The sequence below is a fragment of the Scyliorhinus canicula genome, chromosome 1, assembly GCF_902713615.1.
Source record: "Scyliorhinus canicula chromosome 1, sScyCan1.1, whole genome shotgun sequence".
Classification (NCBI taxonomy): Eukaryota; Metazoa; Chordata; class Chondrichthyes; order Carcharhiniformes; family Scyliorhinidae; genus Scyliorhinus; species Scyliorhinus canicula.
The window spans coordinates 66,553,088-66,570,509 of NC_052146.1; the positions used below are offsets into that span (position 1 = coordinate 66,553,088).

The following is a 17,422-nucleotide window of genomic DNA, read 5'->3' on the forward strand; positions in this document are numbered from 1 at the left end:
AAGGGCAGGACGGTGGCGCAGTGGGTTAGCCCTGCTGACTCACGGCACCGAGATCCCAGGTTCGATCCCGGCTCTGAGTCACTCTTGTGTGGAGTTTGCACATTCTCCCCGTGTTTGCGTGGGTTTCGCCCCCACAACCCAAAGATGTGCAGGCTAGGTCGATTGGCTCCTTAATTGGGAAAAAAATGAATTGGGCACTCTAAAAATTTTTTTAAATGCCAGAAATACTCAGCAGGTCAGGCAGTGTCTTTGAAGAGAGGAGCAAGAGTTCATGCTTCAGGTTAACGACCTTTCATCAGAACACCATGGCAACAACTGGAGCAAGGCCTTGTGTGTGGCAACAACTGGAGCAAGGCCTCGTGTGTGGCAACAACTGGAGCAAGGCCTCGTGTGTGGCAACAACTGGAGCAAGGCCTCGTGTGTGGCAACAACTGGAGCAAGGCCTCGTGTGTGGCAACAACTGGAGCAAGGCCTCGTGTGTGGCAACAACTGGAGCAAGGCCTCGTGTGTGGCAACAACTGGAGCAAGGCCTCGTGTGTGGCAACAACTGGAGCAAGGCCTCGTGATACGGAATTCATGAGGCGCATATTGGGAAAAATCCCGGACTTGGAGTCAAGTAACTTGATCATGGGGGGGGACGACGACACTTTAATACGGTGCTGGACCGGTCTAAGTCCAGGTCGGGAAAGAGACCGGCGGCAGCCAGGGCTCTGTGGGAGTTCATGGATCAGATGGGGGGGGCATGGACCTGTGGTGTTACGTGCGGCCAAGGGTGAAGGAGTTCTCCTTTTTCTCACGTCCACAGTCTACTTGCGGATTGACTTTTTTGTGTTGAGTAGGGCATTAATCCCGAGGGTGGAGGCCATTGCGGTCTCAGACCATGCCCCGCACTGGGTGGACCTGCGACTGGGGGCGGAGCGGGGACAACGCCCTCTCTGGAGACTGGATGTGGGGCTGCTGGCGGATGAAGAGGTGTGTGGGCGGATAAGGAGGAGCATTCAGAACTATGTGACAACGAATGACAAAAGTAACAGCAGCGGCGGTTTGGGAGGCTATGAAGGCGGTCATCAGAGGGGAGTTAATCTCTCTTAGGTCCCGAAGAGGGAGAGGGCGGAGAGGGAGAGGCTGGTGGGAGAGATGCTTAGGGTAGACAGGAAGTACGGGGAGGCCTCCGAGGGGGGCTGCTAAAGGAGCGCCGGAGATTACAGGCGGAGTTCGATTTGCTGACCACTGGGATGGCGGAGGCGCAGTTGAGGAAAGTGAAAGGGACAGTCTACGAGTATGGGGAGAAAGCAAGTAGGATGCTGGCGCACCAACTTTGCAGGAGAGAGGCGGCCAGGGAGATCGGGGGAGTGTGGGATAAGGAGGGTAATGCGGTGTTGAGTCCAGAGAGGATCAATGAAGTCTTCAAGGAGTATTATGGGAAGCTGTACGAGTCAGAACCCCCGATGGGAAGTGAAGGGATGAAGCAATTTATAGATTGATTGAGGTTCCCAAGGGTCGACAAGGATCAGGTGAAGGGACTGGGGACCCTGATTGAGTTGGAGGAGATAGTTAAGGGACTGGCAAGTATGCAGTCGGGCAAGGCCCCGGGTCCGGACGGCTATCCTGTAGAATTTAATAAGAAGTTCTCGGAGCTGCTGAGCCTATTTCTGCTCCGAACCTTTTAACAAGGCATAGGAGAGAGGAACCCTCCCCCCGACGATGTCGCAGGCATTGATCTTGCATATTTTGAAGCGGGAGAAGGATCCGCTTCATTGTTGGTGTAGATGCCAAATTGTTGGCAAATATTCTGGCTACCAGAATAGAGGACTGCATCCTGGGAGTGATCGAGGAGGACCAGATGGGTTTCGTTAAGGGCAGGCAACTGAACACGAATGTGAGGAGGCTCCTGAATATTATTATGATGCCCTCGGATCGGGGGGGGGGGGGGGGGGGGGGGGGGGGAGAGAGACACGGGATGTAGAAGTAGTGGCTGCAATGGATGCAGAGAAGGCCTTTGACAGGGTGGAGTGGGAAGTATTAGGTAGGTTTGGATTCGGGGAGGGATTCACAAGGTGGGTCAAGCTACTATATCAGGCCCCCGTAGCGAGTGTGTCCACGAACCGGCTGTGGTCGGAGTATTTTAGGCTGTACCGAGGGACGAGGCAGGGCTGCCCCCTATCCCCGTTACTATTTGCCCTGACAATTGAGCCGTTGGCCACAGCGAAGGACTTCGAGGAACTGGAGGGGGCTGGTCCATGGGGGGGGCACCGGGTTTCCCTATACGCAGATGACCTGCTATTGTATATTTTGGAGTCGCTAGAGGGGATGGGGGAGGTCATACGGATCCTGGGGGACTTTGGGAGCTTCTCGGGGTACAAGTTGAACGTGGGGAAAAGTGAGCAGTTTGTAATCCACGCTAGGGGTCAAGATGAGAGACTGGGGGAACTCTCGCTCAGGATAGTGGAGAGGAGCTTTTGTTATTTAGGTATACAGGTGGCTAGGAACTGGGATGCCCTACACAGGCTCAACTTAACTCGGCTTGTAGAGCAGATGGAGGGAGACTTTAAAAGGTGGGACATGCTCCCGCTTTCACTGGCAGGAAGAGTGCTGACTGTGAAAATGGTTGTTCCCAGATTCCTGTTCGTCTTTCAGTGCCTCCCCATTTTCAGCCCAAAATCTTTCTTCAAGCGGGTGAGCAGGATTATCACGGGATTTTTGTGGGCAAACGAGACCCCGTGGGTCAAAAGACCTGCTTTTGGAGCCGGGGGGGGGGGGGGGGGGGGGGGGTGCTGGCACTGCCGAACGTCTGCAGCTACTATTGGGCAGCTAATGTGGCTATGATTAGGAAATGGGTAATGGAGGAGGGGTTGGCGTGGGGGCAGCTAGAGACGGCGTCATGCAAAGGCTCCAGCCTAGGGGCACTGGTAATGGCACCGCTGCCGTTCCCGCCGGCACGATACACCACAAGCCCGGTGGTGATGGCGGCACTGAGGGTCTGGAGTCAGTGGAGGAGGCACAGGAAGGAAGAGGGGGTTTCCGTTTGGACCCCGAAATGGAACAGCCATAGATTTGCTCCGGGCAAGATAGACGGGGGGTTCCAAGACTGGCATTAGAAGGATGAGAGACCTGTTTATAGATGAGACTTTCCCGAGCTTGAAGGCGCTGGAGGAGAAGTTCGGCATGCCCCCTGGAAATGCTTTCAGATATCCCCAGGTCCGGGACTTTCTCAAAAAACAGGTGGAGACATTTCCCCCTCGAAGGATATAGGACAGGGTAGTGTCTGGCATCTGGGTAGGAGAGGGGAAGGTATCGGACATATACCAGGAGCTGCAGGAGACAAAAGTGCTAGATGAGGGCATGTGGGCTGATGCCCTGGGCAGGGTGAATTCGTCCGCACCATGCGCCAGGTTCAGTTTAATTCAGTTTAAGGTGGTGTACCGGGCTCACATGACGACGGCAAGAATGAGCAAGTTCTTTGGGGTGGAGGACAGGTGCGTGAGATGTGCAGGGAGCCCAACGAACCATGTCCATATGTTCTGGGCATGCCCGGTGCTTAATGAATTCTGGCAGGGCTTTGCGAGGACTATGTCCAGGATTTTGGACACGCGGGTGAAACCGAGTCCAACAATAGCGATCTTTGGGGTGTCGGAGGATCCGGGAGTGCAGGAAGTGAAAGAGGCCGAGGTGTTGGCCTTTACCTCCCTGGTAGCCCGGAGACGGATCTTGTTAATGTGGAGGGACTCGAAACCCCCGAGCGTGGAGACCTGGGTCAGTGACATGGCTGGGTTCCTCAGCCTGGAGCCAATAAAGTTTACCTTCAGTGGGTCCTTGCTGGGGTTCTCCAGGCGGTGGAAAGCTCTAATAGAAATAATTTTTAAAAAAATGATCGAGACGCATGTTCACCATCCGGTTAATGATCGGGGAGCAAGTTCTCCATTCAGTTAATGATTGGGGTGCACGTTCTCCATCCAGTTAATGATCGGGGAGCAAGTTCTCCATTCAGTTAATGATTGGGGTGCACGTTCTCCATCCAGTTAATGATCGGGGAGCACGTTCTCCAACCAGTTAATGATCGGGGTGCACGTTCTCCATCCAGTTGGTGACCGGGGAGCACGTTCACCATCCAGTTAATGACTGGGGAGCACATTCACCATACAGTTAATGACTGGGGTGCACGTTCTCCAACCAGTTAATGACCGGGGAGCACGTTCTCCAACCAGTTAATGACTGGGGAGCACGTTCGCCATCCAGTTAATGGTCGAGTACACGTTCGCCATCCAGTTAATGGTCGAGTACACGTTCACCATCCAGTTAATGGTCGAGTACACGTTCACCATCCAGTTAATGGTCGAGTACATTCACCATACAGTTAATGACTGGGGTGCACGTTCTCCAACCAGTTAATGACCAGGGTGCATCCAGTTAATTGTCGGGGAGCATGTTCTCCATCCAGTTAATGACTGGGAGAACATTCACCATCCAGTTAATGATCGCGTGCACATTCTCTGTCCAGTTAATGGCCGGGGTGCACATTCTTCAACCAGTTAATGACCCGGAGCACATTCACCATCCAGTTAATGACCGGGGAGCACGTTCTCCATCCAGTTATAGACCGGGGTGCACGTTCTCCATCCAGTTATAGACCGGGGTGCACGTTCTCCATCCAGTTATAGACCGGGGTGCACGTTCTCCATCCAGTTATAGACCGGGGTGCATGTTCTCCATCCAGTTAATGACCGGGGAGCACGTTCTCCATCCAGTTATAGACCGGGGTGCATGTTCTCTATCCAGTTAATGACCGGGGAGCATGTTCTCCCCCCAGTGAAGGTTGCTGGAAAATCCTGAGATTGGAGAACCAACAGGAAGCTCCTTGCAATGAAAGATCAGCAACTGCAGCGTCAGTGGTGGGAGCTGAACTCCGAGCTCCCCATCATCGTATTCAGGGGGTATCCCAAAGATGTGCTGATAAATTCCCTGCGGACATTCCCAGGTGTAGTTTGCACGCAATTGCCAGAAGTGCAAACTTCCCCCTCACTGGGAACCATCCGAAAATGTGATTTAATGCGACTGGTTCCAACTGGAGTACATGTTGGGGATGTGGGAGAGACAGTGACATAGTGGTAGTGTCACTGGACTAGTAGTCTGTGTGGTGATATGCATGTGCATATCAATGTATATAGTTATCTATCAATGTATATTATCGGTACGAACTCCGACCAGCAGGTGGTGATAGAGATCCACCATGTGACTTGAGAGATTTGGTACTTGGTAGTAAGTCGTACAAGAGGATAGTTGCTCTGGAAGTATCTCCAGGAGAATACATTTATTAGCTCTTCTTTGCAAAATATTTTGTTAGTTATCTTGCCACGTGTTCATTTTGTTAATAAATCCTCTTACTAGTCAAAGAACTAGGCGTTCTGTATTGATCTTTACCATGGCCATAGCACATGACATAACAGTCTGGGGATCCAGGTTTAAGCTATGGGGATATGGGTTTGAATCCCACCATGGCAGCTGGTGGAATTTAAATTCAATGAAAACATACGGAACTGAAAGCCAAATTCAGTAATAGTGATGATGAAACCATCATTGATTGTTGTAAAATATCCCATCTGCTTCAGCAATGTCCTTTAGGGAAGGAAAACTGTCACCTGTACCTCTTCGGGTCTGTACGTGATTCCAGACCAACTGCAATTTGGTTGACTCTTAACTGATTTGTAAAATGACCTTGTCAGCAATGTCCAACTCCTTTGACCGAATAATCATAAATATACAGGGCAGCACGGTAGCATTGTGGATAGCACAATTGCTTCACAGCTCCAGGGTCCCAAGTTTGATACCGGCTTGGGTCACTGTCTGTGCGGAGTCTGCACATCCTCCCCATGTGCGTGTGCGTGGGTTTCCTCCGGGTGCTCCGGTTTCCTCCCACAGTACAAAGATGTGCAGGTTAGGTGGATTGGCCATGATAAATTGCCCTTAGTGTTGGGTGGGGTCACTGGGTTATGGGGATAGGGTGGACGTGTTGACCTTGGGTAGGGTGCTCTTTGCAAGAGACGGTGCAGACTTGAATGGCCTCCTTCTGCACTGTAAATTCTATGATACCTGGTTTACGATAGTTAGCGCCATAAAAAAGCGGGTAAAGCCTCCTTCACTTTGACTTGGCTGCACTTCAATGGGAGGCCCGGGACGGGTTGCATTGCCTGCTCCTCACCCAGCCTGAGTCAGAAGATCAGGAGATATAGGATGGAAAAAAAATGTAAGTAAGAAATTGAGCACGGAGTGGGAATCCGACGCTGATTGCCACTCCGAGGAAGTTCAGGCCTATCACCTCTGCCACGTGTCCCTCTCTGATAACGGGATGCAGCACTTTTCTACTTGGGTATCCAGTGTTAACATGAAGCACTCCTGTGTCAAGTAAAGCAAAGGGCTTTGTAAAACCACTACACTACCTAAACCTCACAAGGGGGTCCAGTCCAGTGTCACTTTACCCTTTTTTGTCATCCACTACCTCTGAATTATATACATTTTAGAAAGCTATGCTCTGAGTTTGATTTCTGAAACAGCATTTACTTAGGGATGTGGAACTTTAGCCTAAGATTGACTCTGTTTCAGGTGTACTAAATGGTAAACTGTGGAGTGCCCTCAGCAGGCTGATTTTCAAAAGATTTTGCCCTCTTGCTAATCTTGTCATCTTTCTAGGTGGTGCTGCTGAGAGTTGAAATGAATGCAGCGAAAGAAGAGAGAGACAAGCTGAAGGTGACATCTGAAGAAAAGGATCAAGACAAGCAGCTTCAGAAAGCTCTCAGTGACCTGGAGGAGGCCATAGCAAGGTAAGAAACTTGTCTGAGAAAAATGAGCGGCCATCAGCAGCTGAAGGCTAAGATGGGCCTCCGTTAATTTTGTAGCCGATAGGATAGCTGAACACCTACCCTACTCCAGCAGCAGAGCTGACAGCATCAGCTATGCCACCCTCTTCCCTCCTGTCTGAAACAAATACTTCAAGATGGTGAATTTAAATCATCCCTTTTCCAGTGGGCTTTGTACTGCCATCAATATATTTTGAATGACTTATGGTCTGAATAAGCCTATGATTTAGAGGAGGTGGTGGCTTAGTGGTATTGTCACTGGATTAGTATTCTAGAGATCCAAGGTAATGGATGGCAAAATGTGAATTCAATAAATACCTGGGATTAAAATGTCTGATGATGACCATTGTCGATTGTTGTAAAACCCATCTGGTTCACTAATGTCCTTTAGGGAAGGAAATCTGCCATCCTTGCCTGGTCTGCCCGAACATTTGACTCCAGACCCACAGCAATGTGGTTGACTCTTAATTTCCTCTGAACAAGAGCAATTAGGGATGGACAATGAATGCATTGTGTACTTGCAGTGCCTACATTTTTGGATTTGCTAAGTATTAAAACAGGTGACCTTGCTCTCTGACTCGCCTGTCTAAAGGAATTTGTCTAACATCAGCCCTAATTATGCAGATCTGAATGTAATCATACCCCTGGAAGAAGAAGTGAAGATCTCGGGTTAACCAGCATTCATTGTCACAGTTTCAAACCGATCTGGTTTTATGCAACATTTCAGAAAAATAATTTCAACACTCTTTTGAGAAATGTAATCCCCCCACCCCCCCGCACCATCTCTCAGACACGATAATCAGAATAGATGATCAGCTTCTTGACATTCAAAATGTCTTTGACAAAACCAATCAAAGATTTAAACCTAAAGTAGAAGCTCGTGGGATCGGGGATGTTGTAAATTGGATTATTAATTGACTGGATAACTAATGAGCTATAAAAGGTAGCAACTGGTCTATTGAACTCTCCAGGGACCAATTCTTTAGCTTTGCCCTGTACTATAATTATGAAAGCATCAACGCAGAGTGGCTGCTGTGCAGTACAGATTGCCCAATTCTCAAACTCACTGTTGGAGTAATGCAGAGACCAGAAAAAAAATCAAAACGAATATAAATTTTGGACCAATGATATGATCCCTGGGAACTGGTTTGGAGGGATATTGAAGACCTGGTAGCTAGTGAAACGTACCCATGTACATGCACAAATGCTTTACGTATATCCTGGGAATACTGTGGAAAATGTGAATATAACCCAGAAAAAGGAGAGAAATATGGGATGATTTCACATCACAGATTGATCCAAGCAAAGTTGATTATTAAACTATTCCCAATATGCACCCCTCACCACTCCACGCAATCATTTTAAATGTTTACTGTAAAATGACAATTCCCATCTCTTGCTCGGAATAGCATCTGTTTTTCTGTTGTCTCTCCTGTTTTGCATGTGTGTCATTCAGTTAACTTTTTGTCATTCTTCACTCCTGTGTTCACCCCAAGGGGCTGGTTTAGCACTGGGCTAAATCGCTGGCTTTGAAAGCAGACCAAGGCAGGCCAGCAGCACGGTTCAATTCCCGTAACAGCCTCCCCGAACGGGTGCCGGAATGTGGCGATTAGGGGCTTTTCACAGTAACTTCATTTGAAGCCTACTTGTGACAATAAGCGATTTTCAGTTTCGAAATAGAGATCCTGTCAAACTGGAATCTGCCCTATATAGAAGGCTTTGAGACATGCTTTAGGAGTAAATTAACTGTCTGCGGTCGGAATGCCCGCAACCTCAAGAAAATGAGTGAGGTGAATATTTCTGAGGTGTTCTGTCAATTCAGAGGTTCAAGCTGAGGACACAGAATCACCCTTCTAATTTTATATGTAAAACAGAAATCCAGATAGAGTAAGTCCAGGAGTGATATCAAGAAATATCTCCACACAGAAAGTGAGTTGTTACGGATACCTGGTCAGCCCTCAAAAATGGCAAAGATACTGAACCAAATGCGCAAGTTTTCATGTGATGCAGTTTGTTCCGGAGTGATAATATAAGAAATAGGGCGTGGTTATTTTATAATCAAACTTTATTAACACAAAGGAAAAGAAAACAACATTTAATCCTTCACTCAAGTTCTAACACTAGCACATTACATAGAATTTCTACAGTGCAGAAGGAGGCCATTCGGCCCACTGAGTCTGTACCTAACCTCTCAAAGAGTACCCTATCTAGGCCCACTCCCCTGCCCCAACCCGTAACCCCACCAAACCTACACATCCTTGGCCACTAAAGGGCAATTTAGCTACTTAACCTGCGCATTTTTGGACTGTGGGGGAAACCGGAGCACCTGGAGGAAACCCACGCAAACACAGGGAGAAAGTGCAAAGTCCACATAGACAGTCACCCAAGGCCGGAATTGAATCCGGGTCCCTGGCATGTTGAGGCAGCAGTGATAACCACTGTGCCACAGTACAACATTCCATGCAGTTTCTTAATCTTAACACAAGTTCCCATTAAACAACATGTCTAATAAACATACAGCTCTCATTCCACTTCCGTAGACAGGCAAAGATGCTACTTGTGTTTACAAAGCAATTCTCTGCTGTAAGTCAAATTCCTTTAGAACTCTTTTCGAAAATCTGTATCTGGAGCAGCTTCCTGCATGACCTTTCTTGGCGACCTCCACAGCCTTCTGTTGTCACTATTCAGTAAAGCATTTCTTTCTCTCTCTCAGCTCTGCCTGCCCCTCAAACAAAGGTTCTCCTCTGAGGTGGCCAGACTTGAAACCCTTATAGTTATCTCGGCTGATTGTCCCCCCCTCATTTATACAAAAGAACAGAGCTGTGCCATTTATGTGCAACTAACCTTCACTTGACGGACAAATAGGTCACCAGACTCTGTGATGGGATAATGGCTGGCCAAACAAGGTTGTCCCAAATGACAGTGGATTATCCTGACTGAACTGTGCCATCCTGTGAATTCCCACTAACTGGATTAAGACTGAATGGGACAAGGTAACTCAGACTGTGGGCATGTCCCTCTGACTATGACGCTAACAGTCGTTTTAACCGTTGGATTGCCTACTAAGTCTTGGACCCCATTTCTGGATCCAAGTTCCTAATATTTTCATATCGTGACAGAGCAATGCCCTTCCGGGCAAGGTTATGAGTAGGAAAAAACTCTTGAGTTATTTGAGGGACAATTGCAAGTCTTCAGATATTGACGCAGTCCATGCCTGCATGCTATATCACTATGAAGAGAAGCTTGAACCATCTCCCCTTCACATTCAATGGTGTTATCATTGTTGAAACCCTCATCATCAACATCCTGGGGATCACTATGGGTCAACCATATAAATACTGTGGCCACAAGACCAGGTCAGGAATTGAATATTCAGTGGCATGTAACTCACCTCCTGACTACCTAAAGGCTGTCTGCCATCAAGAAGGCACACGTCAATAGTGTGATGGTATACTCTTCACTTGCCTGGGTGAATGCAGCTCAAACTCTGGACTCAAAGCCATCCAAAGCAAAGCAGCCCTCTTGATTGAACATCCCATCCAACCCTTTAACTCCCTCCAACATCAGCAGACCATGGCAGCAGCAATGTGTACCGTGACAAGATGCAGTGCAGCAACTTGCTACGGCATCTTGCTACCCCGTGACTTTACCACCTAGAAGGACAAAGGCAGCAGGTGTTTGAGAACCGCCACTTGCAAGTGCCCTGCAAGCCATGCACCATCCTGACTTGGAACTATATTGAATCCCATTACTAGATAAAAATCCTGCAACTCCCTAGCTAACTGGTCTCTGGGAGTACCTTCACCACACAGTTTGTATCACATAAAAAACATAGCCTACCACCACCCCTTTGAGGGAAACAAATGCTGTTTTTGCCAGTGACACCAGCTTGCCATGAATTAATTTTTTTTAAAACGCTGTGATTTGGAGGGGTGGGTGGTTGTGCTCTAAAAGATTGAGCTGGAAGAAGCAATGGCTTCCTTTGTCTGATGTAGTTGACCTAGATTTTGTACTGATACCTAGAGGGAGACTTCAACCTATTACCTGCTGACTCAATGGCAAGTGTTTTACCAATTAATATCCCATTAATTACCTAGATTGAAAATTTGGAAAAACTCAGGAATCAAAGCAATTAAAAACTAAGAAGGAATGGTGCCTGATGTGCTGTCATAGCTGATGGCAGATAAAGAGGTGGTACTATTGTTGTGGATGACCTTGTTAAAGGTGCAAGGATAGGGCAGCACTGTGGCACAGTGGTTAGCACTGCTGCCTCACCGCACCGGGATCCCAGGTTCTATCCCGGCTCTGGGTCACTGTCCATGTGGAGTTTGCACATTCGCCCCGTGTCTGCGTGGGTTTCGCCCCAACAACCCAAAGATACGCAGGGTAGGTGGATTGGCCACGCTAAATTGCCCGTTAAGTGGGAAAACATTAATTGGGTACTCTAAATTTATTAAAACAAAGTTCAAGGATGAATGAATATTCTGGGAATTCACTTACTTTTGCGGAATATTTATACAAGAATTACCCTGATGAGAATAAACAGCTGGGATAGACTCCATGATGCTGTGGAGTGCACACACAATTTGAAAGGGGAGGGCTCAGTCAATTGAAAGACCTTCTCTAATTCTACACAATTGTACTGCTCTTTTGAGAGTAAAATAAGAAATTGAGAGCAAGGCCGGGAAGAAGTGGGGAGATTGCCCCAGGACAGTCAGCCTCAGTTGTGTACTCAACTTGGTCAGAAACAAGCTGGCTGACTTGAGGGCAAACTATACTGAAGGAAAGTTCTTTCATTATTGGATGCTACAGGTGAGATAATTATCTTTTTTGTTATAATCTTTTATTATTGTCACAAGTAGGCTTATATCAACACTACAATTAAGTTACTGTGAAAAGCTCCTAGTTGTCACACTCCTGCGCCTGTTCGGGTACACAGAGGGAGAATTCAGAATGTCCAATTCACCTAACAAGCACGTCTTTCGGGAAGAAACCGGGGCACCCAGAGGAAACCCATACAGATACTGGGAGAATGTGCAGACTCCGCACACAAAGTGACCCAGGCGGGAATCGAACCTGGGACCCTGGTGCTATGAAGCAACAATGCTACCCACTGTGCTACCGTGCCGCCGGGAATACTTTGGGAAAAGGTTTAGATTTTTTAAAATTCCAAATGAAAGGATATCATAATGACCCAATTAAATGTCCTGAAGTTGTACTGTGAACCAGTGCTTTTGTTTCTGGTCAGAGTCTGGAATCTATTTAGTTTTGAACAGAATCTGTTCAATCAAACAATGTACACGTTAGGTGGATTGGCCATGGTAAATTGCACCTTAGTGTCCCAAAGGTTAGGTGGGGTTACGGGGATAGGGTGGGGGGCATCGGCCTAGGTAGGGTGCTCTTTCGGAGGGTTGGTGCAGACTTGATGAGCCGAATGGCCTCCTTCTGCACTGTAGGGATTCTGTTCTATTGGTTTTCAGATTTCAAATATGATCTTCATTCACTGGATGCTTGAGCTTCACGGCATCAAAAGATACCATTTGAACAAAATGTCTTCAACTGATGTGTAGCAGAGTTGGCAAATGAGTTAGCTGATGAAGCAATTTAAGTGGACAAATTAAATAGGTTCAGTTCATTCCTGCCGAGAGAGGAGATCGTGGGGTATAGTGTGAAGGCGGGACATTTGCCAAATCTATCAAAAAGGTATGGTCATTTTTATGTTCCGAAGTGTTCTTGGACTATTGTAAATGCTCTGCAGAGTACCACCAGTGAGTCTGAAATAGTTCTTCAAGTTATGTTTTACCTTCGTAGAAATGCATCTGCATCTGCACAGGGTAACCATGATTGGTCAGTAGATTGGAGTTGGTCCTTGTCCACCTCCTTTACTTTTTGTGGATGTCTTTGTGGATTTCCTCCTTTTGCCTTTTTTGTTGAAAATTAAATTAAATTCATGCTGATAACTGATGATTATGGACCTGGTCTGCGATGATAACCCAGATAAACCCTGTACTGCAACTTTTAGGAAAATAAATGTGGCCTGGGTTATGTTGGGTGTCGGTCATGTGCCGTGTTTCACTCCTCCCCAATCCATTTTGCTACTCTTCTCTAGAAAGTGCAGACTTATGAATTATATTTCTGCAGGTTCTGGACATCTCTGATACCTCATCCAAATCACTATGTATGATCATTGGCATCAAACACTGACTTTTGTGGGGATAGCGTGGGTGGTATATCACAGCTGTTCCGGTCCTTGTCGAATACCCAAAAGTGGCCTTAATAATAGACTAAATTGCCCCCGAGTGTCCAAAGATGGGGATAGGGCGGGGGAGTAGGCCTAGGTGGAGTACTCTTTCAGAGGGCCGGTGCAGACTCGATGGGTTGAATGGCCTCCTGCACTCTTGGGATTCTATGGATGATGTTAGATGGCAACACAGAACAAAACTGTAGCTGATTAATCCCCTCTGAATCCCAGCGCATCATTGTAATTGTCCTATAGATTGCCCTATAGATTGGTCTGTGATATTTAAATAGTCTGTGATATTTTATTCCACAAAGGGCAATGCATAATATCTAAAGCAGCATGCTCTTGCCATTCTGCTGCTTGGTTGAATATTTAAATATGACAGTATAACGTAAAGGTTACATTCTGAGTTTCTGTTTCAGGAAGAATGTTCTGGAAATGGAACTGGCAAAGTGCAAGATTGACATGATGTCACTCAACAGCCAACTCCTAGATGCAATCCAACAGAAACTCAACCTCTCGCAGCAGCTGGAGGCCTGGCAGGTAGGCCAAAGGTCAGGGTGCGCCATTGGGTCAAATACCAACTTTAACAGGGTTTGTTCTGAATGCAGTTTGTAGTGATTCATATGTATACCAACATGTGAATTAGGAGCAGGAGTGGGCCCTTCATCCATTTGAGCTTGCTCCGCTATTCAATAAGATCATGGCTGATTGATTGTGGCCCCAACTCTTAATTCTGCTGACCCCCAATAACCTTAGTCTCCCTTGTGAATCAAGAATTTATCTACCTCCACCATACAAATATTAATTGACTCTTCCTCCACTGCGCTATGGAGAAAAGAGTTTGAAAGATTCATAACCCTCTTCTGAGAAAAAAGTACTTCTCATCTCCGTCTTGAATGAGAGACCCGCTAATTTTAAACTGGGTCCCTTTGTTCTAGTCTCTCCCACAAAGGGAAACGTCCTCTCGGCATCTACCCTATCATCCCCTCAGGATCTTGTAGGTTTCAATAAGATCACCTCTCAATTTTCTAAACAACAGTAGATTCAGGCTCAACCTATCCCACCTTTCCTCATAAGGTAACTCCCCCAATCCCAGAGATCAGTTGATTGAACCTTGTCTGAACTGCTTCAATTGCATTTATATCCCATCTTAATTACGGAGACCAAAACTGTACATAATACTCTAGGTGTCATCTCACCAAAGGTCTGTACAGCTGTAGCAAAACATCCCTACTTTTATATTGCATTTTTTCTTGCAATTTAAAAACAAAAAACATTCCATTTGCCTTCTTAATCACTTGTTGTACCAGCATACTAACCTTTTGTGATTCATGTACCAGGCACACAGATCCCTTTGTACTGCAATCTGTTTCATTTTAAATAGTATACTGCTTTTCTATTCTCCCTACCAAAGTGGACAAGTTCACATTTTTCCACATTGTGCTCCATCTGCCAAATTTTTTGCCCACTTTCTTATCCTGTCAAAGTCCCTTTACAGACTCCTTATGTCCTCTTCACAGCTTACTTTCCCACCAATCTGTGTCATCAACATATTTAGTAGCCTTACATTCGGTACCTTTAATCCAAGTCATTGATATCCATTGTAAAATGTTGAGGCCCCAGCAGTGATCCCCTCATCACATCTTGTCAGCGTGAAAAGGACCCATTTAACCCTACTCTCTGCTTCCTGTTAGCCAACCAATGCTGTCTATGCTAACATGTTATCTTCTACACCATGAGCTCTTATTTTGTGTGGTAACCATTGATGTGGCACCTTGTCAAATGCCTTCTGCAAATCCAAGTACAGTGCATCCACAGGTTCCCCTTTATCCACATTGCTTGTCGCTTCCTCAAAGAACTCCAATAAATTAGTCAAACATGATTTCACCTTTCACAATACCATGTTAACTCTGCTTGGTTGCATTAAGATTTTCTAAGTATATTATCACTATATTCGATTAAAACTGAACAGACTTCATTGTTCCACACAATCACCTGAAGGAAATGTTTTTTTTAAATGTATTTTATTCCAAAAGTATGTGAAAAGTTAGAAAGCATACACAATTCAGGAAACAAACTTTCCAATACACAACTGTTCAGTTTGTGCAAATCTTTCCCCTTTTTCACCCCCCTTTTTCGCCCCCCCCCCCCCCCCCCCCCCCCAACACCTCACTCCCCCTTGACAAACAACTTCTCAAAAACGGTCATGAACATCCCCTACCTTGCCTCGAGACCCTCCACTGAACCCCTTAACTCATATTTAATATTTTCCAGCCGAAGAAAGTCATATAAGTCCCCCAGCCAGGCCGCTACCCCCAGTGGTGTTGCTGACTGCCACACCAATGAAATTCATTGCTGGGCAATCAAAGAAGCGAAGGCCACAACATCAGCCTTCCTCCCCTCCATCAGCTCCGGCTTCTCCGATATCCCAAATATCGTAACCAAAGTGTCCGACTCCACCTCCTCCCCCATTATCCTTGCTAGCGCCGCGAACACTCCCGCCCAGAATTTCTCCAACTTTTCGCAGCCGCAGAGCATGTGTGCGTGATTCGCTGGTCCACGCTCACACTCCCCTGAAAAAAACCACTCATTCTTACCCACGTCGTATGACCCTGTGTATGACCTTGAGCTCATTGTAGCGCACGAGAAGGTCGCATTTACCTTTTATAACTCCTCACTCTAAACTCCCCAGTTTACCTTCCCTCCCAGCTCTGCTTTCCACTTCTCCTTAATCTTCACCACCCACTCACCTCGCTGTTCTCTCAGCCACCTGTACATGTCTCCAATCCTGCCCTCCCCTTCCACATCTGGAAGCAATAGTCCCTCCAGCAGGGTGTACCTCAGCAATCTGGGGAACTCTTTCCAAACCTTTCGCGCAAAGTTCCTTCCCTGCAGGTATTTAAACACACCTTTCTCTCGGGAGCTCTACCCTCTCCTTCAATTCATCTATATTGGCAAACCCTTCTTCCAGATACAAATCCCTCACCTTAACCAGCCCCACTTCTCTCCACTTCCTATAGGTGCCATCTATCCCGCCCGACAAAAAACAGTGGTTTTCACACAACGGCGTTAACATCAACATCATCTGCGTCCTCAGCTGGTTCCAGATCTTCACCGTGGACTGAACCACCGAGCTCCCTGAGTATCTGCTCGCCACCATTGGCAATGCTGCCGTCACCATAGCCCTTAAGCTGGACTTCCTACAGGATTCCTCCTCCATCCTAACCCATTCTACCCCCTCTCCATCCCACCATCGCCTCACCTTCTCCATGTTCGCTGCCCATTAGTTATGTAGCAGGTTCGGCAACACCAACCCTCCCTGCTGCTTCTGCCTCTGTAACAGGGTCCTCTTAACCCTTGGCACCTTCCCCGCCCATACAAAGTCCAAAATAATTGTGTCCAGTTTCCGAAAGAAGGCCTTCAGTATAACGATCGGGAGTGTCTGGAAAATGAACAGGAACATCGGCAGAATCATAGAATTTACAGTGCAGAAGGAGGCCATTTGGCCATCGAGTCTGCACCGGCTCTTGGAAAGAACACCCTTACTTAAGCCCACGCCTCCACCCTATCCCCGTAACCCAGTAACACCACCCAGTTGGACCCTCCCTGCCAAACTCAAGTGCAGCGTGTCCCAGCTCTTGAGATCTTCCCTAGCCTCCTCCACCAGTTTTGTTAAATTTCCTTTGTGAAGCATCGACCATTCGCTCACCACCTGAATCCCCAGGTATCCAAACCTGTCTCTAGCCACCTTAAATGACGTCCCCCCCCTAAATTGGCTCGCCGACCCAACTCATTCACCTGGGAACATGTCGCTTTTCCCGAGAATGCCCCAAAGTTCCCAACAGGCCCATGATCCTCTCCATGCTCTACAACGGGTCCGGAACATACAATAGTAGGTCGTCAGCATGCTCCCTTCATCTCCTCGTAATCCCTCGCCATTCTGCCGACCCCCTAAGAGCCATTGCCAGAGGCTCTATAGCCAGCGCAAACAGCAGCGGCAACAGTGGGCACCCCTGCCTTGTTCCACTGTGTAGTTCAAAGTTCTGTGAACCCATGTCATTGGTCTGCACACTCCCTCAGTGCCACATATGACAGGTGCACCCATGCCACAAACTTCGGCCCAAAAACTAACCATCCCAGGACATCAAACCGGTAGCGCCACTCCACCCAGTCGAATGCCTTATCCGCATTCATGGACACAACTACCTCCGGTACCTGAGCTCCCGACGGGGTCATAATCACATTTAACAGCCTCCTAAAATTACGAGAAAGCTGCCTGCCCTTTACAAAACCTGTTTGTTCCTCCGAACCCCCCCCCCCCAAACAC

The 17,422-nt window shown here is 47.3% G+C and overlaps 1 protein-coding gene across 3 annotated transcripts in view; it reads left to right on the forward strand.

The window, feature by feature from the left end:
- Positions 1-17,422, forward strand: part of bicdl1 (BICD family like cargo adaptor 1) — a 121,529-nt gene that overhangs the window by 94,742 nt on the left and 9,365 nt on the right. For all 3 annotated transcript variants that reach the window (XR_005460070.1, XM_038792121.1, XM_038792126.1), the window contains 2 exons: positions 6,685-6,815; positions 13,515-13,635. Coding sequence is in view for 2 of the 3 variants with exons in the window: in XM_038792121.1 (XP_038648049.1) it covers positions 6,685-6,815; positions 13,515-13,635 (252 nt within the window). In the remaining variant the exon portion in view is untranslated. The remainder of the gene's footprint in view (positions 1-6,684; positions 6,816-13,514; positions 13,636-17,422) is intronic.